General features: G+C 41.6%; 1 protein-coding gene across 1 annotated transcript; it reads right to left on the bottom strand.

Moving 5' to 3' along the window:
• Positions 1-3,198: 3,198 nt before the first annotated feature.
• tmem116 (transmembrane protein 116) lies at positions 3,199-22,887 on the bottom strand. The gene is given in 12 exon segments (XM_034122571.1): positions 3,199-4,402; positions 4,809-4,888; positions 7,608-7,752; positions 14,687-14,819; positions 15,902-15,945; positions 15,947-15,986; positions 16,080-16,129; positions 16,997-17,098; positions 18,975-19,103; positions 21,048-21,111; positions 21,857-21,903; positions 22,760-22,887. Coding segments are annotated over 12 exon segments (1,083 nt in total). The 5' UTR covers positions 22,841-22,887; the 3' UTR covers positions 3,199-4,234.
• Positions 22,888-25,999: the final 3,112 nt, after the last annotated feature.

Below are 25,999 nucleotides of genomic sequence, written 5' to 3'. Positions count from 1 at the left end.
AGAAGAGGGGACACATGTTGATGAGAAGAGACATGAAGAAGAGGGGACACATGTTGATGTAGAAGAGACATGAAGAAGAGGGGACACATGTTGATGTAGAAGAGAGACATGAAGAAGAGGGGACACATGTTGATGTAGAAGAGACATGAAGAAGAGGGACACATGTTGATGTAAAGAGACATGAAGAAGAGGGGACACATGTTGATGTAGAAGAGACATGAAGAAGAGGGGACACATGTTGATGTAGAAGAGACATGAAGAGAGGGGACACATGTTGATGTAGAAGAGACATGAAGAAGAGGGGACACATGTTGATGTAGAAGAGACATGAAGAAGAGGGGACACATGTTGATGAAGAAGAGACATGAAGAAGAGGGACACATGTTGATGTAGAAGAGACATGAAGAAGAGGGGACACATGTTGATGTAGAAGAGACATGAAGAAGAGGGGACACATGTTGATGTAGAAGAGACATGAAGAAGAGGGGACACATGTTGATGTAGAAGAGACATGAAGAAGAGGGGACACATGTTGATGTAGAAGAGACATGAAGAAGAGGGGACACATGTTGATGTAGAAGAGACATGAAGAAGAGGGGACACATGTTGATGTAGAAGAGACATGAAGAAGAGGGGACACATGTTGATGTAGAAGAGACATGAAGAAGAGGGGACACATGTTGATGTAGAAGAGACATGAAGAGAGGGGACACATGTTGATGTAGAAGAGACATGAAGAAGAGGGGACACATGTTGATGTAGAAGAGACATGAAGAAGAGGGGACACATGTTGATGTAGAAGAGACATGAAGAAGAGGGGACACATGTTGATGTAGAAGAGACATGAGAAGAGGGGACACATGCTGATGTAGAAGAGACATGAAGAAGAGGGGACATGTTGATGTAGAAGAGACATGAAGAAGAGGGGACACATGTTGATGTAGAAGAGACATGAAGAAGAGGGGACACATGTTGATGTAGAAGAGACATGAAGAAGAGGGACACATGTTGATGTAGAAGAGACATGAAGAAGAGGGGACACATGTTGATGTAGAAGAGACATGAAGAAGAGGGGACACATGTTGATGTAGAAGAGACATGAAGAAGAGGGGACACATGTTGATGTAGAAGAGACATGAAGAAGAGGGGACACATGTTGATGAAGAAGAGACATGAAGAAGAGGGGACACATGTTGATGTAGAAGAGACATGAAGAAGAGGGGACACATGTTGATGTAGAAGAGACATGAAGAAGAGGGGACACATGTTGATGTAGAAGAGACATGAAGAAGAGGGGACACATGTTGATGTAGAAGAGACATGAAGAAGAGGGGACACATGTTGATGTAGAAGAGACATGAAGAAGAGGGGACACATGTTGATGAAGAAGAGACATGAGGAAATAGATTTAGCATAATAGGTGACCTTTAAATAACCCACATAGAGACAAATGAAAGACAGTTCCTCTCTGATGAAATGTATTTTCTGTAAACATTTCATTTCTCTTTGGTTTTACTTTGCAGCCGTGTGGTGTCTCTCTGCTCTCAGCTCATGTTGTCTCTCTGAAGTTGTTCTGCTTGTCTTCTGATAGACTTTCCCACAAACACATTCACACTTCAAACGATATAATCTGTAATATGTAATAACAAGCACAGATCAGTTTGTTTCAGAAATAATCCTTTATGCACTTCACAGTCCAACCGTTTCTCCACAAAGCCTCAGTGATCAGGATTATCAAATGCAACACAAATAAAGAAGGAAGCAGCTTTCAGAGAAATACATATACTGAGAAAAGTGAATCATCTTTATGGCAAATCTTTCGGTCACTTTGTTTACCAGTGCATCTTTTCTGTTTTATATTTAATAGCTAAGGTTTTGTAGCCAGGAAGCCCATAAGGAAGTGCCACAAACTGCAGTTCATCTATTGGCCAGTAGGAGCAGGCTGCAGAAAGGAGCAGTTTCCATAGACCCCCATGTTAACATGCCCAACTTTACAGCAGAAATAAACACGTTTCTACCCCTGGATGCAATAAAACTTATTCTGGATATAGTTAGATTCCACCTTCATGATTATGGATTGGGGAGTGAATTGTTTTATAACGCACCCCTTTTAGTTATATTAGGTCTTAAAGTTGTTGCATACATTAGGGCGTGGTCACTTTGATGGACTGCTGCTTCTAGCTTTCTGTCCCTCTGCTAGCTCCGTTAGCTCTGTTAGCTCCAGGGTGCTACAGGGGCTCGGCTGCGAGGCTGATCCGGGGAACACAACTTGAACTCGGAAGTGTTTGTTGTGTTGGTGCCTGGTGGAGTATTCTTCACTTAAATATCGGACTTATCTTATCCCGCCTCGGCTCCGCCTCTTTGCCCTTATTTGGAGCAGGCGGGAGTTAGACTCTGACGTCACTGTGGCTTCTCAGCAACTATGCAGAAACCTATGGGTGACGTCACGGACCCTACGTCCATTTATACATACAGTCTATGGTAAAAACTTGACTCCACTGGTTTCAGTTTGGCCCTGCAGGGACATTATGACGTCCAGTATTTCAGATGAGTCGAGGTCTGAGTAAAGAGGAAATGAATTGCTCTCCTGCAGATTCTGAGGAAACCCCCACAGCAGGTGGAAGATTTCATTTATTTAAATTGTATTTATTTGTATTTTAAAACGAAGCAAATCCCTTATGAAATCAAACGCACTAGATTTATGTGCAGCAACATTATGAACTGCAGTATTTAAATTGTATTTTATTCAATTATATTTAATGTAATTTAGCTTTACTTGCTTTTTTAATTTTATTTATCTATTTAAATAGATATTTTTTTGCAGACATGGCACTTCTTTCAGCACATTAAACAAAATACAGAACCGTTTTTAAAGGAAACAAAAATCCCCATCTCCCCCACCCTACCCATTTTATTATAATTTATTTAATTTAATTCTAAAAGAACGGTGCATTGTTGTAGTATTCTATTAAAGAGGAAGTGCATTGTTCTCCTGCTGATTCTGGCGAAGCGCCACAGCAGGCGGGGGGGGGGTGGGGGCTGGTGTCCCCTCTTTGCATCCCATAATGAGCGAGGTCAGCCCGTGCGTCACAGTTTCTGCTCGGTGGGTCAGCAGGAACGCAGAGCGAGGACGAGGACGAGGGGGGGGACGTCACTCCTGCACACTGTGACCGTGAAAAACGCTCAAAACAAACTCAAGATTTTTCAGATATTTTTTATTTGCAAAATGTAAAAAACGATGAGTCCGTCTCTCGGGAAACACACGAGCCTGTTTCTCCTCCAACAGACTGACTTCTGCTTTCTATGTTGGAGCTTTTTGAAAGAGCTCTTGTTGTTGAAATGTGCCGTGGACGTAAAGCTGCCTTGTGTTTGTTTACTAAAACTATTACTAACTCCACATATTGACATGTACATGGACTTTGTTTTTGATTATACATGTTGCGTTGTTTGGAGGAGCTCAGGTCAGAAGAGTTTCATTGCCATTTCTAAACTGGAGCTTATGTTCATATGACAATAAAACCTTTGAATCTTTGAATAGAATATTCTCTGTTTGTGTTGCCCTGTTTACAGACTGCAGAGTTACCGCTTTGTTTTGATCTCTCTCTAAAAAGGTTAGAAAAGCGTCAAAATAACTCTAATTTCACAGGAAGACTAGGGCTAGAGGAATGGGAGAATCTGATTTGAGATATTTCCAAATCTCTGGAACAAACTCTCAGAAACCTGCCGTTCGGCTGAGACTCCGACTGCTTTGAAATCCAGGCTGAAGACTTTGCTTTTTGCTTTTAACTGAACTATTCACATCTCACATCTCACACTGCACTGTACCTTTCATGTATTCACGATTTAATGGTTTTATGCTCTTAATGTCTTTATATGTATGTATTTCAACAAGGACCATGCATACACATACATTCATCTCAGAAAAGAGAAGAGATGAATGATGCATTTGTCTTTCACTTTTCTAAAGCCCTTTGAATGCCTCGTGTTGAAAGGTGCTCTATAAATAAAGTGGCCTTGTGTGTCAGAGGGTCTGAAACAGCGGTCCGGTGACAGTTTGAAGCACCTGTGAGGTCTTTTTCAGATCCTGTTTTCTGCGTGGGTGTTTCCCCCCCAGCGTCTCCCTCTTCCTCTTTGCCTCGCCTCAGTGTTTCAGGATGAGAGGGAGCGTGGTGTCGCTGCGAGCCGCGGGCTTTCCCTCTCAGAGAAACCATCCTCTCCACTCTCACTTCCTGCCTCAGAGGTCTCTCAGGGTCTGGTAGCTTCTCTTCTTCTGAGATCTCAGCAGAGGCGTCTGGGTGTCCACGTCTCGACAGAAGACGCTCGTCCCCCCGCGGCGCAGACGAGCTTGAGTCCAGCCGTACAGAAGACAGTTGAGGAAACCCTGAGAGGGCGAGCTGAAGGCCTGAGGACGGAGGACACATTTCACACAAAGAGACACAAGAAGTCCACAAAGAAATGCCTAATATGAGTCTAGATGCCAGAACTTTGAACATATGTTGAGGACCCCAAAGTTATATGATAGAAATGTAGAGTAGGGTCTCCAGCACATAGAAACTGCCGGATGCTAAGCTGCAGATGTTGGGACATTTACATAATTAGCTTCATTATCATATGCTAAAAGAAATGGCTCGGCTGATTTGGACAATTTTGGAGGTCATTGAGGATGTCCCCCAAAAGAGACACAACACCAATAAAGACACACAATGAGCCCCAAAAGACACACAATGAGCCCCAAAAGACACACAGATAAATGTTTCCAGGTCTACAGAGTGCTGTTTTCCACTTTGACCCTGTGACCTCCGACTGACCTCAGAGATGTAGAGGACGACCCGGACGACCCCCTGACCGGCTGCAGGACTCACCATCCGGACACACACCAGACACACCGCTGAGGACACACACACACACACACACACACACACACACACACACACACACACACACACACACACACACACACACACACACACACACACACACACACACACACACACACACACACACACAACACACACACACACACACACACACACACACACACACACACACACACACACACACACACACACACACACACACACACACGGTCAGACCTGGCATATCTGTCTGATATCGAGTCAGAATATGTCTTTAAAGTTGATATAAGACCTAATAACTTAATAAGTTAATAAATGTTTGTGGTAATGTCACCAGCTAACTGTTCTGATTCTGGGTTTGTGTTTAAAGTTTCCAGTTTGATTTTGAAAGGTATTTTCCGTCTTGTCTGGTTTTACTTCCTGTGCCTGGTTGTCTCGTTGTGTTCACCTGTTCCCCCCCCCCCCCCCCCCAGCTGTGTGATTAGTCTCATGTGTATTTAGGTCTGTCTTCCCTTATATTCTGTGTTTATGCTACTGTGTTCTTCTTCTCCACTACAGTTCAGAGGTACATGGTGTACTTCTACTCCACTACATGTATGTAATACCTTTAGTTACTTCACAGATGTGGATGAATGATGTGAAATATAATCAAGTGTTAAATCAGACTTTAGTTCCACCTGGAGTAAATCCACAAGCTACCCTGCAGTATACAAAGTCATTCAAACTAGCTGCACCTTTACCAGCTTTGAGAACACTTTCATGATCAATCATTATAAAACATATCATATATATTATTCTGAAATGGACCAATCTGCACAATGACTACTTTTACTGTCGCTACTTTCACTATATTTTGATGAGAATACTTTTCTACTTTCACTTGAGGAACATTTTGAATGCAGGACTTTTACTGTAACAGAGTATTTCGTGCAGGAACGAGTCCTAAAACCAGGAAGTGAGTCAACATTTCACCACTTCCTGTTCCCTCGTCTCAAAGCCAATGGGATCTCTCCATAGGATTTAGGAAGATAGCTGTAAATAAGGTCTGTGGATGAGACGCATTGAAGAGACGGATCACGTTTTGTTCTAGGACATTAAATCCATCAGCAGTGACCCCACTGGTGATTTCTGAAGAGTTGACGTGTCTGAAAAACGATGGTTGTTACCAGTGACGTGCGGTGAGGTTCATGGCTGGTGAGGCACTGAGTCAGATTTACAAATATTATATATTGACCTTAATCGAAATATTCTGTTATTTTCAAAAGCTTTTTTAGTCTGATGCTTCGATTCATTTTAAACAGACCGTTCAACAAAAGGATACCCACAATCTAAATATTGGATTGTTCTCTCTTAGTAAGATCCCATTTTCATTACAAATGTGGTCTTACCTTGACTTGAAGATGAAGTCCATGCTATCCTTCTGGACAACAATCTCTATTACTGTTTTGTAAAAGTCCTCCTTATCTTCCTGTAGTTTCAAAAGTCTAGTTTGTTGTTACGTCTACCGTCTCTGCGTAGAATAACAGTAGCAACAAGAACCTGTGGGCTCACGTGCGCCCCCTTCAGTGCGGCAGAGGTTATGGCTGCCTCTCCTGGTGCTTTCTCAGTGCCGTTGAGACCAGCGAGCCTAAATATCATATATACGTGAAATAAGTTATTTAGAGACTATGGATGGCGAGGATAAATGTAATAAAGGGATCTACATACATTACATTGGTGACCTACAGTGAGATGGTAACAGGCATGCGCTTAGGGCCCGCTTTCCAGCCAGTTTCTGTGGGGTGACGCATTCTGAGGTGAGGCAGAGCTCATCTGTGCCTCACCTCACCCCACAGAAACTGGCTGGAGCGCGCTCACAAAATAAGTGGCCGCGCTACATTAGTGCCCGTGCTCCAGCAAGTTACTGTGGGCTTACGAGAGGCAGAGCACGCCCCTGCCTCACTTGTCATCGCTCCCGTAGCGGAGCTCGGCAAATTTGCTGATTTTGACTATAAAAAGCGATTAGAATCATACAGAAATCACACTTACACAAGATCAGTGGAGACATTTTATTATTATTACTATTTCGTTTTTCTTTAGTTGTTTTTGCGTTACATTGGAGTATGACAGGTGAGGCTCTGCCTCCCCTGCCTCCACTGACTGCACGTCGCTTGTTGTTACCAAGTGGCTGAATAGGACTACAGAAGTCGAGGTCGTTGTACGTCATTACGCTGAACACGTAAACACTCCTCTAAGTTAGTTTGCCCTGTTCTGCTTGAAAGCAAGTACCTGCCTCCTGCAAAGTGTTCAAACAAACGCTTCAACTCGTTCCATTTAGAATCTGTATGTTTGAATATGGATCTTAAGTTGGTGTGACGTTGCAGTCGTGCTGCTGGACTCGCCTGTAGTTCCTTTATAGCATAACGTTAGCATTTTGCTTCTGGACATTAGATTTATGATTAGAACATTATGAAAGTAGACATGTGGAGATTATCCGGCTGAACAAAACGTGCATTTATCAAACAGGTTCCTTTTCCACAGACCTTATTTTTCCAAAATCCTATGGAGAGATCCCGTTACTTTTTTGTCGAGGGAACCCTGACAGCTTACTTCAGGGTCGGCCTACAAAAATACGTCATCCCTGCACCGCTCTATTGGGAAAAGTATCTTTGGGCCCAGTGACGCCACGGACTGATACGGAGGTTGAGGTACCGCCGTTTGGCCACTAGGAATATTCTCCTCAGAGTCCAGAGCACTTCCTGGGGGTCTCACCTGGCCCCCAGCAGAGCAGGAACACCAGGGGGAACAGCAGCATGCGCCGCTCCATCAGGTGGACGCACGCCCTCTGCTGGTTACCTAGGTAACCTGCAGAGGTCACCACGCGCCGGTAGAGACGCCGGGACTTCGGCACCAGCACCTGCAGAGAGGAACGAGACGAGAGCTATTTCATGTGGAGACTAAACCTCTCTTAGTCCATCCTCAGAAAAATGGTTGGTCATGGAAACATTTATTAGTCTTTTTTAGTAGAATATCTGCTGGTTTCTTCTTCACTGGGAGGACTTGATGTCCTATAAATCACAACATGTATTAAAGGTCCCCTATTATACTGTTTCTCATCAATATATCACAGGTCTCAGATATATACAGAGCCTGTCTCTGATTGGCTGAAACACCAAACAGATCATTGCAGCATTAGCCATAATCCCCTCTGTTTCAGCCCTGTTTCCAAAGTGCTGATTCTCTGTCTGTTACTTTAGATGAAAATAAGGAGCCCCTCCCCACGCCCCTCTGAGAGAGATTTGGTTACAAAGAACTCAATGGTGCTCTAGGAGGAGATTCAGGTGATAAGGTGGGGGGGGGGGGGGGGGGTTACCTTGGTTGCTGATTGGCTAATGGTTACACAAGACAAAACATCGTTATGACATCATAAAGTGGCCAAAATCTGATCAGCTCATTTTCAGACAGGTTTTTAATAGAAATGGATCAAAAAGAGAGAGAATCTTTGTTCCTGAAACTTTCAGAGTCTCTTTACACAGAGGGGACACATGTTGATGAAGAAGAGACATGAAGAAGAGGGGACACATGTTGATGAAGAAGAGACATGAAGAAGAGGGGACACATGTTGATGAAGAAGAGACATGAAGAAGAGGGGACACATGTTGATGAAGAAGAGACATGAAGAAGAGGGACACATGTTGATGAAGAAGAGACATGAAGAAGAGGGGACAACATGTTGATGAAGATAGACATGAAAAGAGGGACATCATGTTGATGTAGAAGACATGAAGAGAGGGGACACATGTTTGATGAAGAAGAGACGTGAAGAAGAGGGGACACATGTTGATGTAGAAGAGACATGAAGAAGAGGGGACACATGTTGATGAAGAAGAGACATTGAAGAAGAGGGGACACATGTTGATGTAGAAGAGACATGAAGAAGAGGGGACACATGTTGATGAAAAGAAGAGGACATGAAGAAAGAGGGGACACATGTTGATGAAGAAGAGACATGAAGAAGAGGGGGACACATGTTGATGAAGAAGAGACGTGAAGAAGAGGGGGACACATGTTGATGAAGAAGAGACATGAAGAAGAGGGGACACATGTTGATGAAGAAGAGACATGAAGAAGAGGGGACACATGTTGATGAAGAAGAGACATGAAGAAGAGGGGACACATGTTAGATGAAGAAGAGACATGAAGAAGAGGGGACACATGTTGATGAAGAAGAGACATGAAGAAGAGGGGACACATGTTGATGAAGAAGAGACATGAAGAAGAGGGGACACATGTTGATGAAGAAGAGACATGAAGAAGAGGGGACACATGTTGATGAAGAAGAGACATGAAGAAGAGGGGACACATGTTGATGAAGAAGAGACATGAAGAAGAGGGGACACATGTTGATGAAGAAGAGGGGACACATGTTGATGAAGAAGAGACATGAAGAAGAGGGGACACATGTTGATGAAGAAGAGACATGAAGAAGAGGGGACACATGTTGATGAAGAAGAGACATGAAGAAGAGGGGACACATGTTAATGAAGAAGAGACATGAAGAAGAGGGGACACATGTTGATGAAGAAGAGACATGAAGAAGAGGGGACACGTGTTGATGAATAAGAGGAGACACATGTTGATGAAGAAGAAACATGAAGAAGAGGGGACACATGTTGATGAAGAAGAGACATGAAGAAGAGGGGACACATGTTGATGAAGAAGAGACATGAAGAAGAGGGGACACATGTTGATGAAGAAAGACATGAAGAAGAGGGGACACATGTTGATGAAGAAGAGACATGAAGAAGAGGGGACACATGTTGATGAAGAAGAGGGGACACATGTTGATGAAGAAGAGACATGAAGAAGAGGGGACACATGTTGATGAAGAAGAGACATGAAGAAGAGGGGACACATGTTGATGAAGAAGAGACATGAAGAAGAGGGGACACATGTTGATGAAGAAGAGACATGAAGAAGAGGGGGACACATGTTGATGAAGAAGAGACATGAAGAAGAGGGGAGACATGTTGATGTAGAAGAGACATGAAGAAGAGGGGACACATGTTGATGTAGAAGAGACGTGAAGAAGAGGGACACATGTTGATGTAGAAGAGACATGAAGAAGAGGGGACACATGTTGATGAAGAAGAGACATGAAGAAGAGGGGACACATGTTGATGTAGAAGAGACATGAAGAAGAGGGGACACATGTTGATGAAGAAGAGACATGAAGAAGAGGGGACACATGTTGATGTAGAAGAGACATGAAGAAGAGGGGACACGTGTTGATGAAGAAGAGACATGAAGAAGAGGGGACACATGTTGATGAAGAAGAGACATGAAGAGAGGGGACACATGTTGATGAAGAAGAGGGGACACATGTTGATGAAGATGAGACATGAAGAAGAGGGGACACATGTTGATGAAGAAGAGACATGAAGAAGAGGGGACACATGTTGATGAAGAAGAGACATGAAGAAGAGGGGACACATGTTGATGAAGAAGAGACATGAAGAAGAGGGGACACATGTTGATGTAGAAGAGACATGAAGAAGAGGGACACATGTTGATGAAGAAGAGACATGAAGAAGAGGGGACACATGTTGATGTAGAAGAGACATGAAGAAGAGGGGACACATGTTGATGAAGAAGAGACATGAAGAAGAGGGGACACATGTTGATGTAGAAGAGACATGAAGAAGAGGGGACACATGTTGATGAAGAAGAGACATGAAGAAGAGGGGACACATGTTGATGAAGAAGAGGGGACACATGTTGATGAAGAAGAGACATGAAGAAGAGGGGACACATGTTGATGTAGAAGAGACATGAAGAAGAGGGGACACATGTTGATGAAGAAGAGACATGAAGAAGAGGGGAGACATGTTGATGTAGAAGAGACATGAAGAAGAGGGGACACATGTTGATGTAGAAGAGACATGAAGAAGAGGGGACACATGTTGATGTAGAAGAGACATGAAGAAGAGGGGACACATGTTGATGAAGAAGAGACATGAAGAAGAGGGGACACATGTTGATGTAGAAGAGACATGAAGAAGAGGGGACACATGTTGATGTAGAAGAGACATGAAGAAGAGGGGACACATGTTGATGTAGAAGAGACATGAAGAAGAGGGGAGACATGTTGATGTAGAAGAGACATGAAGAAGAGGGGACACATGTTGATGAAGAAGAGACATGAAGAAGAGGGGACACATGTTGATGTAGAAGAGACATGAAGAAGAGGGGACACATGTTGATGTAGAAGAGACATGAAGAAGAGGGGACACATGTTGATGTAGAAGAGACATGAAGAAGAGGGGACACATGTTGATGAAGAAGAGACATGAAGAAGAGGGGACACATGTTGATGTAGAAGAGACATGAAGAAGAGGGGACACATGTTGATGTAGAAGAGACATGAAGAAGAGGGGACACATGTTGATGTAGAAGAGACATGAAGAAGAGGGGACACATGTTGATGTAGAAGAGACATGAAGAAGAGGGGACACATGTTGATGAAGAAGAGACATGAAGAAGAGGGGACACATGTTGATGTAGAAGAGACATGAAGAAGAGGGGACACATGTTGATGTAGAAGAGACATGAAGAAGAGGGGACACATGTTGATGTAGAAGAGACATGAAGAAGAGGGGACACATGTTGATGAAGAAGAGACATGAAGAAGAGGGGAGACATGTTGATGTAGAAGAGACATGAAGAAGAGGGGACACATGTTGATGTAGAAGAGACATGAAGAAGAGGGGACACATGTTGATGAAGAAGAGACATGAAGAAGAGGGGACACATGTTGATGTAGAAGAGACATGAAGAAGAGGGGACACATGTTGATGTAGAAGAGACATGAAGAAGAGGGGACACATGTTGATGAAGAAGAGACATGAAGAAGAGGGGACACATGTTGATGTAGAAGAGACATGAAGAAGAGGGGACACATGTTGATGAAGAAGAGACATGAAGAAGAGGGGACACATGTTGATGTAGAAGAGACATGAAGAAGAGGGGACACATGTTGATGAAGAAGAGACATGAAGAAGAGGGGACACATGTTGATGAAGAAGAGACATGAAGAAGAGGGGACACATGTTGATGAAGAAGAGGGGACACATGTTGATGAAGAACAGACATGAAGAAGAGGGGACACATGTTTGATGAAGAAGAGACATGAAGAAGAGGGGACACATGTTGATGAAGAAGAGACATGAAGAAGAGGGGGACACATGTTGATGTAGAAGAGACGTGAAGAAGAGGGGACACATGTTGATGTAGAAGAGACATGAAGAAGAGGGGACACATGTTGATGAAGAAGAGGGGACACATGTTGATGAAGAAGAGACATGAAGAAGAGGGGACACATGTTGATGTAGAAGAGACATGAAGAAGAGGGGACACATGTTGATGAAGAAGAGGGGACACATGTTGATGAAGAAGAGACATGAAGAAGAGGGGACACATGTTGATGTAGAAGAGACATGAAGAAGAGGGGACACATGTTGATGTAGAAGAGACATGAAGAAGAGGGGACACATGTTGATGAAGAAGAGACATGAAGAAGAGGGGAGACATGTTGATGTAGAAGAGACATGAAGAAGAGGGGACACATGTTGATGTAGAAGAGACATGAAGAAGAGGGGACACATGTTGATGAAGAAGAGACATGAAGAAGAGGGGACACATGTTGATGAAGAAGAGACATGAAGAAGAGGGGACGCATGTTGATGAAGAAGAGGGGACACATGTTGATGAAGAAGAGACATGAAGAAGAGGGGACACATGTTGATGTAGAAGAGACATGAAGAAGAGGGGACACATGTTGATGTAGAAGGACATGAAGAAGAGGGGACACATGTTTGATGTAGAAGAGACATGAAGAAGAGGGGGACACATGTTGATGAAGAAGAGACATGAAGAAGAGGGGAGACATGTTGATGTAGAAGAGACATGAAGAAGAGGGGACACATGTTGATGTAGAAGAGACATGAAGAAGAGGGGACACATGTTGATGAAGAAGAGACATGAAGAAGAGGGGACACATGTTGATGAAGAAGAGACATGAAGAAGAGGGGACACATGTTGATGTAGAAGAGACATGAAGAAGAGGGGGACACATGTTGATGAAGAAGAGACATGAAGAAAGAGGGGGACACATGTTGATGTAGAAAGAGACATGAAGACGAGGGGACACATGTTGATGAAGAAGAGGACATGAAGAAGAGGGGAGACATGTTTGATGTAGAAGAGACATGAAGAAGAGGGGACACATGTTGATGTAGAAGAGACATGAAGAAGAGGGGACACATGTTGATGTAGAAGAGACATGAAGAAGAGGGGACACATGTTGATGAAGAAGAGACATGAAGAAGAGGGGAGACATGTTGATGTAGAAGAGACATGAAGAAGAGGGGACACATGTTGATGTAGAAGAGAGACATGAAGAAGAGGGGACACATGTTGATGTAGAAGAGACATGAAGAAGAGGGGACACATGTTGATGAAGAAGAGACATGAAGAAGAGGGGACACATGTTGATGTAGAAGAGACATGAAGAAGAGGGGAACACATGTTGATGTAGAAGAGACATGAAGAAGAGGGGGACACATGTTGATGTAGAAGAGACATGAAGAAGAGGGGACACATGTTGATGAAGAAGAGACATGAAGAAGAGGGGACACATGTTGATGAAGAAGAGACATGAAGAAGAGGGGACAACATGTTGATGTAGAAGAGACATGAAGAAGAGGGGACACATGTTGATGAAGAAGAGACATGGAGAAGAGGGGACACATGTTGATGAAGAAGAGACATGAAGAAGAGGGGACACATGTTGATGAAGAAGAGACATGAAGAAGAGGGGACACATGTTGATGAAGAAGAGACATGAAGAAGAGGGGACACATGTTGATGAAGAAGAGGGGACACATGTTGATGAAGAAGAGACATGAAGAAGAGGGGACACATGTTGATGTAGAGGAGACATGAAGAAGAGGGGACACATGTTGATGAAGAAGAGACATGAAGAAGAGGGGGACACATGTTGATGAAGAAGAGACATGAAGAAGAGGGGGACACATGTTGATGAGAAGAGACATGAAGAAGAGGGGACACATGTTGATGTAGAGGAGACATGAAGAAGAGGGGACACATGTTGATGAAGTAGAGACATGAAGAAGAGGGGACACATGTTGATGAAGAAGAGACATGAAGAAGAGGGGACACATGTGATGAAGAAGAGACATGAAGAAGAGGGGACACATGTTGATGTAGAAGAGACATGAAGAAGAGGGGACACATGTTGATGAAGAAGAGACATGAAGAAGAGGGGACACATGTTGATGTAGAAGAGACATGAAGAAGAGGGGACACATGTTGATGAAGAAGAGACATGAAGAAGAGGGGACACATGTTGATGTAGAAGAGACATGAAGAAGAGGGGACACATGTTGATGAAGAAGAGACATGAAGAAGAGGGGAGACATGTTGATGTAGAAGAGACATGAAGAAGAGGGGACACATGTTGATGAAGAAGAGACATGAAGAAGAGGGGACACATGTTGATGTAGAAGAGACATGAAGAAGAGGGGACACATGTTGATGTAGAAGAGACATGAAGAAGAGGGGGACACATGTTGATGTAGAAGAGACATGAAGAAGAGGGGACACATGTTGATGAAGAAGAGACATGAAGAAGAGGGGACACATGTTGATGAAGAAGAGACATGAAGAAGTGGATTTTGCACAATAGGTGACCTTTAATAATATCAAGTACTCTGACTATTTTAAATAAATAATTGTGTTTTAAAGCTTAGCCCTCAGGTGCGTTCACTCACTATGATGCTGAGCAGGGTGAGGACGAAGGAGGCGAGGAAGAGCGCGCTGCGGTAGGTGTGCAGCAGACGGCAGGCTCTGATTGGCTGCTGCTCTGAGGTGACGAACAGCGCTCCGGTGTGCATCAGAAGACACCTGTACAGGTACGGGTCACAGCGAGGGTCAAATCCAGAGGTGGGAAGTAGTGGAGTACAAATACTTTGTTACTGTACTGAAGTACATTTTTTCTGGTCTCAGTACTTTACTCCACTACTTACTTTTTACTTTGACTTCTTACATTTTGAACCCAAATACCTGTACTTTCTACTTCTTACATGTTGAACCCAAATACCTGTACTTTCTACTTCTTACATGTTGAACACACATACCTGTACTTTCTACTTCTTACATGTTGAACCCAAATACCTGTACTTTCTACTTCTTACATGTTGAACACACATACCTGTACTTTCTACTTCTTACATGTTGAACACACATACCTGTACTTTCTACTTCTTACATGTTGAACACACATACCTGTACTTTCTACTTCTTACATGTTGAACCCAAATACCTGTACTTTCTACTTCTTACATGTTGAACACACATACCTGTACTTTTCCTACTTCTTACATGTTGAACACACATACCTGTTACTTTCTACTTCTTACATGTTGAACCCAAATCACCTGTACTTTCTACTTCTTACATGTTGAACCCAAATACCTGTACTTTCTACTTTCTCACATGTTGAACCCAATAACATGTACTTTCTACTTCTTACATGTTGAACACAAATACCTGTACTTTCTACTTCTTACATGTTGAACCCAAATACCTGTACTTTCTACTTCTTACATGTTGAACCCAAATACCTGTACTTTCTACCTTCTACATGTTGAACACAAATACCTGTACTTTCTACTTCTTACATGTTGTTGAACACAAATACCTGACTTTTCTACTTCTTACATGTTGACACACAAATACCTGTACTTTCTACTTCTTACATGTTGAACACAACTACCATTCAAAGCCACTACCTTCTTACTTTTACTTTGAGTTAAGAAGTTTAGTCAGCACTTCTACTTTTTACCAGAGTATTTTAAACACGAGTATCTGTACTTCTACTTGAGTAAAGGATGTGTGTACATTGTGCCCTCTCTGGTCAAATCAAACACACTGAACATTTTTAAAGAAAGCAAACTTCACACACTTTCTTAATAATCGTCTCTGACCTGTAGGGCTCGGTGAAGTTGGTTTCACATTGGCTGAGGGATCCTTTGTATGAACACAGGCGTCATCAGCAGCACAGGAGACAGCCTGAGAGACATTTAGATCACAGTCACCTATTAACGCACATTCATCTTTATGAAAGGGTCAGGGTTATAGGCATCACACCTCAGCTGTACTCACCCTGACAGCACCGCAGTGATCTTACCAGCAGTGCTCACTCTGTTGGAAAACTGCACAAAAAGACGGGAAAATTATTAATAGAAAATACTTTTAAATTCACAGAAGAATATTAGAACTGGGCAGAGTGTCTTTGCATTAAAGGAATATTTGTAAATGATTGGTAACATGCTTTCTTGGATTTCAGAAGCGTGTGTAAACATTATTTTCTAATATTTTCCATACATTTTATGGGACATTCGGATATTTCTCACATTCATTTCAGTTCTTTTTTCAGGCTACATATTTTGGGATATTTTTCACAGATTTTTTATATATATATTTTGATTTAACTCACAAATGTTTCCGTCTGCTTTCAGATATTTATTTTACATTTTTTATTTATATGTTTCGTATATTTCTCGCAATTATTTTCAAATGTTTCCCTCATAATACATTTTTTGGATGTCGAATTTAGCTTAAGCATTTCTCAACACGTAAAGAAATCTCACAAATATAAAAAAATAACCTGGAGATGTGTGGCTTCCGCTGGACAGGAAGTGAGGGTAACCCTGGTGATACAATGCAGTGTGTAGGAGGTGCTCTGTGCAGAGTGTACTTGCTATCCCACAGACTATTAAACACCTGAGCTCTGTAAAGTGCCCCGATAAACATTCATCTGTTTGTCATCTTGCAATCTACTTATTTATATAAATAGTTATCATCGCAATAAACCGTATTTAATTTAATTTCCTATTCTGTTCTTGTACATATCATATTCTATTGACATGTATATAGACTATTTCTTATTTTGTATTTTATTATATATGTTGCCTTGTTGGAGGAGCTCAGGTCAGAAGAATTTCATTGCCATTTCTAAAGTGTAGCTCATGAGCATCTGAGAATAAAACCTTTGAATCCTGAATGTTGTGCCGCCCTACCTGCACGTATCCGTCCCTGCAGCTGTCGTGCTGCTCTCTGATCCCTCGGTACAGGTTGAACACGTAGTTGAGCGTGTAGAAGAAGGACGCCATGTACAGAACCTGCCAGAACAACAACAGGGTGAAGTTGGTGGGTCAAAGCACGGCGCAGGTACACACACACACACACACACACACACACACACACACACACACACACACACACACACACACACACACACACACACACACACACACACACACACACACACACACACAACACACACACACACACACACACACACACACACACACACACACACACACACACAACACACACACACACACACACACACACACACACACACACACACACACACACACACACACACACACACACACACACACACACACACACACACAGAGATGAAGCACCCGCAGAACAACACATGTAGGTCAGGAATGCTGCTCTCCCCTTCCTGTCTCCGTTCAACAGACTCTGGACACTTACTCTCTAATAACTGTTTTAGTGAGAATTATAAATGTACAGTAGGGTCTCCAGCTCATAGAAACTGCCGGATGCTAACCTGCAGATGTTGGGACATTTACACAATTAGTACAAGTTGTGTTAATGAAAATAACGGCATTATAGCCTCTGTAAATGACCGTTTTGAGTGTTTGTCGGGGTTATTCAGGATGCTGAATCCATTTCTGACATTTCCAGGATCAAACATGACAGTTTTAACCAGAAAGAGATCATATCTGTTCTCTCAGTGGACTGATTCTGACTACCATGAGTGGAGTTGTGACCATTGGATATAGAGAGACCAAAATGAACATTATTACCTCTACTGTGGACACTTTATCTTCAAATAAATAAGCAATCTGTCCAATCCAAATTTAATTTTCCTCTTCATTTGTATTTGTTCCGTTCATGGTATACAAAACTTAATGTATAACAATTGTTAACAAAACATGTCTCTGTAAACACACCATTGACCGAAAAGGAGCAGGGAGAAGAAAATAATCTTATATGACCGGCCCCTTTCTAAAAATAAATACATCGAAATAGACGGTCTGTCCTTCATATTTCTTTTCTCAGCCAAACACAACAGCATCTCAGGATAATCAGAGAAACAGAAAACATACTTATTTCCCACTTGACAGTTAACGGAAACAAGAAACAAAACAACACAAAAACAACAACACCAAAACACCACATGTAGGAAAAGTCAAATGATCCAGAGTCCCCTAAAGCTTGGCCTCTTTCTGACAAAAAAAAACTGCCAATATCTGATCTTGAAAATGTCAGAAATGGATTCAATAACCTCCAAAAACTACTACAAAATGTTCCAAATCAGCCATTTTTCAACTATTGTCTCCATTAACGCTAATTAATGCAACTTATACTAATCGTTCAAATGTCCCAGCGTCTGCAGGTTAGCATCCGGCAGTTTCTATGAGCTGGAGACCCTACTTTACATGTATATCATAACACTTTTGGGGTCCTCAACATCTCAGGGTTCACAACAGGACTCTGTGAACTGAAGACAGACTAATATGCGGAAAGCAGCTAGAACATGGACATGGATTTGGACACGTTCGGAGTGGTTTTTGAGATGTTTGAGGGTGTTGAATCAACTTTCAGGATGAAATGTGAGAACTGCAGGTTTTGCTGATGAAGCAGAAAGTTTTGTTGGATTTTTAGTTGTTTTTCTACATCAGTTGAAGGAGGAAGTTGAGATTTTCCCCATGTGATGTGTTTCTGTAGTGGATGCACAGCCCGTGCCGCTTAGTGTTCCTTATTTCAGTTGTTTTTTGAGGAAACGTATAAAGGTTGAGAGAAAAAAGGAAACCCCACAATATCTGGAATAAATTCAGATATTTCACTGTTTGAGACTGAAACGAGACTGTGTGTGTGTGTGTGTGTGTGTGTGTGTGTGTGTGTGTGTGTGTGTGTGTGTGTGTGTGTGTGTGTGTGTGTGTGTGTGTGTAGTACCTGCGCCACAGTGTGCAGGTGGTAGCAGAGTGTGTGTGCGCTGTAGTTTCTGGAGTAGAGCGACGCACCGATGATCCAGCAGAGAGCGAGCAGCAGGTCGGAGACACTGAGCAGGAGGAGAGGCTGCAGCTGAGAAGTATTAAAGTACAAGTACACAAGTATTAGCAGCAAAATATACGTAAAGTGTCTCTACTTTAAAGAGTCCTCTCCTGCTGATGTTCAGGTGTATATCAGTATTTAGTGTCTCTACTTTAAAGAGTCCTCTCCTGCTGATGTTCAGGTGTATATCAGTATGTAGTGTCTCTACTTTAAAGAGTCCTCTGCTGCTGATGTTCAGGTGTATATCAGTATGTAGTGTCTCTACTTTAAAGAGTCCTCTCCTGCTGATGTTCAGGTGTATATCAGTATGTAGTATCTCTACTTTAAAGAGTCCTCTCCTGCTGATGTTCAGGTGTATATCAGTATGTAGTGTCTCTACTTTAAAGAGTCCTCTCCTGCTGATGTTCAGGTGTATATCAGTATGTAGTGTCTCTACTTTAAAGAGTCCTCTCCTGCTGATGTTCAGGTGTATATCAGTATGTAGTGTCTCTACTTTAAAGAGTCCTCTTCTGCTGATGTTCAGGTGTATATCAGTGTGTAGTGTCTCTACTTTAAAGAGTCCTCTCCTGCTGATGTTCAGGTGTATATCAGTATGTAGTGTCTCTACTTTAAAGAGTCCTCTGCTGCTGATGTTCAGGTGTATATCAGTATGTAGTGTCTCTACTTTAAAGAGTCCTCTCCTGCTGATGTTCAGGTGTATATCAGTATGTAGTGTCTCTACTTTAAAGAGTCCTCTCCTGCTGATGTTCAGGTGTATATCAGTATGTAGTGTCTCTACTTTAAAGAGTCCTCTCCTGCTGATGTTCAGGTGTATATCAGTATGTAGTGTCTCTACTTTAAAGAGTCCTCTCCTGCTGATGTTCAGGTGTATATCAGTATGTAGTGTCTCTACTTTAAAGAGTCCTCTCCTGCTGATGTTCAGGTGTATATCAGTATGTAGTGTCTCTACTTTAAAGAGTCCTCTCCTGCTGATGTTCAGGTGTATATCAGTGTGTAGTGTCTCTACTTTAAAGAGTCCTCTCCTGCTGATGTTCAGGTGTATATCAGTATGTAGTGTCTCTACTTTAAAGAGTCCTCTGCTGCTGATGTTCAGGTGTATATCAGTATGTAGTGTCTCTACTTTAAAGAGTCCTCTCCTGCTGATGTTCAGGTGTATATCAGTATGTAGTGTCTCTACTTTAAAGAGTCCTCTCCTGCTGATGTTCAGGTGTATATCAGTATGTAGTGTCTCTACTTTAAAGAGTCCTCTCCTGCTGATGTTCAGGTGTATATCAGTATGTAGTATCTCTACTTTAAAGAGTCCTCTCCTGCTGATGTTCAGGTGTATATCAGTATGTAGTGTCTCTACTTTAAAGAGTTCTCTCCTGCTGATGTTCAGGTGTATATCAGTATGTAGTGTCTCTACTTTAAAGAGTCCTCTCCTGCTGATGTTCAGGTGTATATCAGTATGTAGTGTCTCTACTTTAAAGAGTCCTCTCCTGCTGATGTTCAGGTGTATATCAGTATGCTAGTGTCTCTACTTTAAAGAGTCCTCTCCTGCTGATGTTCAGGTGTATATCAGTATAGTAGTGTCTCTACTTTAAAGAGTCCTCTCCTGCTGATGTTCAGGTGTATATCAGTATGTAGTGTCTCTACTTTAAAGAGTCCTCTCCTGCTGATGTTCAGGTGTATATCAGTATGTAGTGTCTCTACTTTAAAGAGTCCTCTCCTGCTGATGTTCAGGTGTATATCAGTATGCAGTGTCTCTACTTTAAAGAGTCCTCTCCTGATGATGTTCAGGTGTATATCAGTATATAGTGTCTCTACTTTAAAGAGTCCTCTCCTGCTGATGTTCAGGTGTATATCAGTATGTAGTGTCTCTACTTTAAAGAGTCCTCTCCTGCTGATGTTCAGGTGTATATCAGTATGTAGTGTCTCTATGCTTTAATGCTGCAGCACCTCCTTGTTAGAAATAAGAGTGAATGTGATTCTGACCTCGGTCCGGCGGCTGAGTCTCTCCAGCATCACAGAGACGATGATGGATCCTGAGCCCAGAACACTGCAGGTATAAACACACAGTCATCTTGATGATGAAGCTGAACAACTGTCTCTGTCTCTGTTGTTAGTCGTCTCATAACTGTAAGTGTGTCAGTATATCTGAAATGACTAGGTTAGCTACGTTAGCTAGCTAGCTTACAGCAGATCTGCAGTAACATCAGAAGGAGTCATGTGACCACATTGTTAAAATTAGAACATAAAACATTTCAGGTAAGTTTACAACAACAGAGACAGTTGTTCAGCTTTATGATCCTGAACGTCACCAAGCGCCCCATCCCAGGTGTGCGCGTCACTCTTTAGTGTCCCCTGGTCTCCCAGCTGTGTGCGTCACTCTTTAGTGTCCCCTGGTCTCCCAGCTGTGTGCGTCACTCTTTAGTGTCCCCTGGTCTCCCAGCTGTGTGCGTCACTCTTTAGTGTCCCCTGGTCTCCCAGCTGTGTGCGTCACTCTTTAGTGTCCCCCTGGTCTTCCCAGCTGTGTGCGTCACTCTTTAGTGTCCCCTGGTCTCCCAGCTGTGTGCGTCACTCTTTAGTGTCCCCTGGTCTCCAGCTGTGTGCGTCACTCTTTAGTGTCCCCTGGTCTCCCAGCTGTGTGCGTCACTCTTTAGTGTCCCCTGGTCTCCCAGCTGTGTGCGTCACTCTTTAGTGTCCCCTGGTCTCCCAGCTGTGTCCTCCTTATATCTCCTAATTGATTAATTGAACTTCACATGGAATTGAAATGGAAGACACGAGGAGAATGAAGTTCCCACCTGAGCAGAGCCACGGTGAGCTGGATCCAGCGCACCGCCTCGTACGCCTGCACACAGAAACACACGTCAACATGCAGCCAGAGAACAAAGCAGAAAGTCAAATATGAGGAAGTTTAGTTCAATTACGTCTTTTTACTACAAGGAAAACACTCTTTTATCAGTTCCTCTGCAGCAGGTTTACCATCAAGGTTGTTTTTTATAGAAGTGATGTGAAAGTTAACAATGATCCATTTCCAAAAACACAATTAAATAAATACAATATTCTGTATGAGCACTTCCGCTTTGAGGTGTTTCAAGTACATGTTGTATTTACTTTCCCACTCACTACATTACATTATTACATTTAAATTCAAACAATAAGATTAACTGGGTAAATAGTTTTACATTTTGTAAAATAAGCTTTATTACATTTCAGAAACTGCTATTATACCATTTTTCAGATATTTCTCACATGTTTAGTAGATTTTAGTTCGGCATTATTTTGACTTTCACAGATTTGATGAAGATTTTTTAGATTGATTTATTTCTTCGCACATTTTTCAGGTTCCTTTTGGATATTCTTTGATATCTTTCACTTCATTTCTTCACAGATTTGTTATATATTTTAAATGTTTTAATGTTTTAACATATTTTTTAAAGGGAGCTTTTGGATATTTATTTTACATATTTCTATTTATATTCAATTATTTGAAAAAGTGGTACCGAAGTAATACTTACACTATCCTTCAAAATATATATGAATGCTGATAATTTAGCAAAAAAGCTAAATATCTCATTTCTATTTCTTCCACCACAGACTTTAAAGTTCAATAATAAATACTCCTGACTCAGAAATGTGTTCTAGCTCTTCCTATGAGTTTAAATACTGTTCAGTAAACATCAGCATTAATCCTGATGGCTCACCTGGGTCCAGTCCTGAGCGGCCGTGGTGTTTTCCAGGCTGCTGCTTGAGAAGTCTTCCCGCAGCCTCTCTGGAGACGACATCTGAAGCTGTCAGAAGCATTTAAAGATATTGAAATGTTGATGTGAGAGAGCAGCCCTGAGACTGAGAAACAGAGAGCGGGCTGCCTTTATACTCTAGCTCCTGGAGGGGGCGGGGCTTATCCACACAGACTCCTCCCACTTCAACACAGAGGACACGAGACATATTTACTTACTCTAAGCGGTTGACCAATCACAACAAAGCCGGCCAGCTAACCAATCAGAGCAGACTGGGCTCTGGTTTCAGACAGAGGGTGAAAAGAGGTGCTGCAGTAGAGACACGACATACTGATATACACCTGAACATCAGCAGGAGAGGACTCTTTAAAGTAGAGACACTACATACTGATATACACCTGAACAGCAGCAGGAGAGGACTCTTTAAAGTAGAGACACTACATACTGATATACACCTGAACATCAGCAGGAGAGGACTCTTTAAAGTAGAGACACTACATACTGATATACACCTGAACATCAGCAGGAGAGGACTCTTTAAAGTAGAGACACTACATACTGATATACACTGAACATCAGCAGGAGAGGACTCTTTAAAGTAGAGACACTACATACTGATATACACCTGAACATCAGCAGGAGAGGACTCTTTAAAGTAGAGACACTACATACTGATATACACCTGAACATCAGCGAGGAGAGGACTCTTAAAGTAGAGACACTACATACTGATATACACCTGAACATCCAGCAGGAGAGGACTCTTTAAAGTAGAGACACTACATACTGATATACACCTGAACATCAGCAGGAGAGGACTCTTTAAAGTAGAGACACTACATAGGAGAGGACTCTTTAAGAATATTGAACCTGAAACATCAGCAGGAGAGGACTCTTTAAAGTAGAGACCTACATACTGATATACACCTGAACATCAGCAGGAGAGGACTCTTTAAAGTAAAAACACTACATACTGATATACACCTGAACATCAGCAGGAGAGGACTCTTTAAAGTAGAGACACTACATACTGATATACACCTGAACATCAGCAGGAGAGGACTCTTTAAAGTAGAGCACTACATACTGATATACACCTGAACATCAGCAGGAGAGGACTCTTTAAAGTAGAGACACTACATACTGATATACACCTGAACATCAGCAGGAGAGGACTCTTTAAAGTAGAGACACTACATACTGATATACACCTGAACATCAGCAGGAGAGGACTCTTTAAAGTAGAGAAACTACATACTGATATACACCTGAACATCAGCAGGAGAGGACTCTTTAAAGTAGAGACACTACATACTGATATACACCTGAACATCAGCAGGAGAGGACTCTTTAAAGTAGAGAAACTACATATTGATATACACCTGAACATCAGCAGGAGAGGACTCTTTAAAGTAGAGACACTACACACTGATATACACCTGAACATCAGCAGGAGAGGACTCTTTAAAGTAGAGATACACCTGAACATCAGCAGGATAAGGCGGCTTCAAGTCCTTTCTACATTTGTAGTAACTACAAACAATTCTCAAACTAATAACTTGCTAAATGAAGCTGCATTATTAAAATGTAAAGAAATAGAGAAACAAAGTTCTCTTGCAGAACTGAGAAAGCTAGGTTCAGAATCCTGTCTGCTGGCGCCCCCTGCTGCTCTGGATGAGAAACTATTAAATAATATCAAGAGCGTCACAGAAATAAAACCCAGGAACCTGAGGCTGGGTTTTATATCTTATCACGATAAACTAAAGCTACTCATTATTATGATTATTTTGAATTGGTCGTTTTGCCTTTTTAATTAAAAAGCAATTCAGTTTTACAAACACAAATAACACCAAATACTAACATTTTATAAACAGGAATATATTATTAAGTATCATTCTTTTTATTTTACAACAATTAAATCAATCGTCTAATTGTTTCTGATCGTCTTTGAACGTACAAATATTCTGTATTCAAATGTGTCAAGAAAATCTCTGTTAAAAAGTGAAAGGTAAATAAATGTATGGATGAACTGCAGAGGTGTGAAGTAACTAAGTACATTTACTCAAGTACTGTACTTAAATACAATTTTAAGGTACATGCTTGAGTATTTCCATTTTATGCTACTGTGTACTTTTACTCCACTACAGTTCAGAGGTACATGGTGTACTTTTACTCCACTACATGTATCTAATACCTTTAGTAACTTCACAGATGTGGATGAATGATGTGAAATATAACCAAGTGTTAAATCAGACTTTAGTTCCACCTGGAGTAAATCCACAAGCTACCCTGCAGTATACAAAGTCATTCAAACTAGCTGCACCTTTACCAGCTTTGAGAACACTTTCATGATCAATCATTATAAAACATATCATATATATTATTCTGAAATGGACCAATCTGCACAATGACTACTTTTACTGTCGCTACTTTTCACTATATTTTGATGAGAATACTTTTATACTTTTACTTGAGGAACATTTTGAATGCAGTACTTTTACTGTAACAGAGTATTCCTACACTCTAGTACTTCTACTTTTACTCAAGTACAAGATCTGAGTACTTCTAGTTTTACTCAAGCACAAGATCTGAGTACTTCTACTTTTACTCAAATACAAGATCTGAGTACTTCTACTTTTACTCAAGTACAAGATCAGAGTACTTCTACTTTTACTCAAATACAAGATCTGAGTACTTCTACTTTTACTCAAGTACAAGATCTGAGTACTTCTACTTTTACTCAAGTACAATATCTGAGTACTTCTACTTTTACTCAAGTACAAGATCTGAGTACTTCTACTTTTACTCAAGTACAAGATCTGAGTACTTCTACTTTTACTCAAGTACAATATCTGAGTACTTCTACTTGTACTCAAGTACAAGATCTGAGTACTTCTACTTTTAATCAAGTACAAGATCTGAGTACTTCTACTTTTACTCAAGTACAAGATCTGAGTACTTCTACTTTTACTCAAGTACAATATCTGAGTACTTCTACTTTTACTCAAGTACAATATCTGAGTACTTCTACTTTTACTCAAGTACAAGATCTGAGTACTTCTACTTTTACTCAAGTACAAGATGTGAGTACTTCTACTTTTACTCAAGTACAAGATCTGAGTACTTCTACTTTTACTCAAGTACAAGACCTGAGTACTTCTACTTTTACTCAAGTACAAGATCTGAGTACTTCTACTTTTACTC

Source organism: Trematomus bernacchii, unplaced genomic scaffold (assembly GCF_902827165.1).
Source record: "Trematomus bernacchii unplaced genomic scaffold, fTreBer1.1, whole genome shotgun sequence".
Lineage (NCBI taxonomy): Eukaryota > Metazoa > Chordata > Actinopteri > Perciformes > Nototheniidae > Trematomus > Trematomus bernacchii.
The sequence above is the reverse complement of the archived record's forward strand: the minus strand, read 5'-3'. Positions and strand labels throughout refer to the sequence as shown.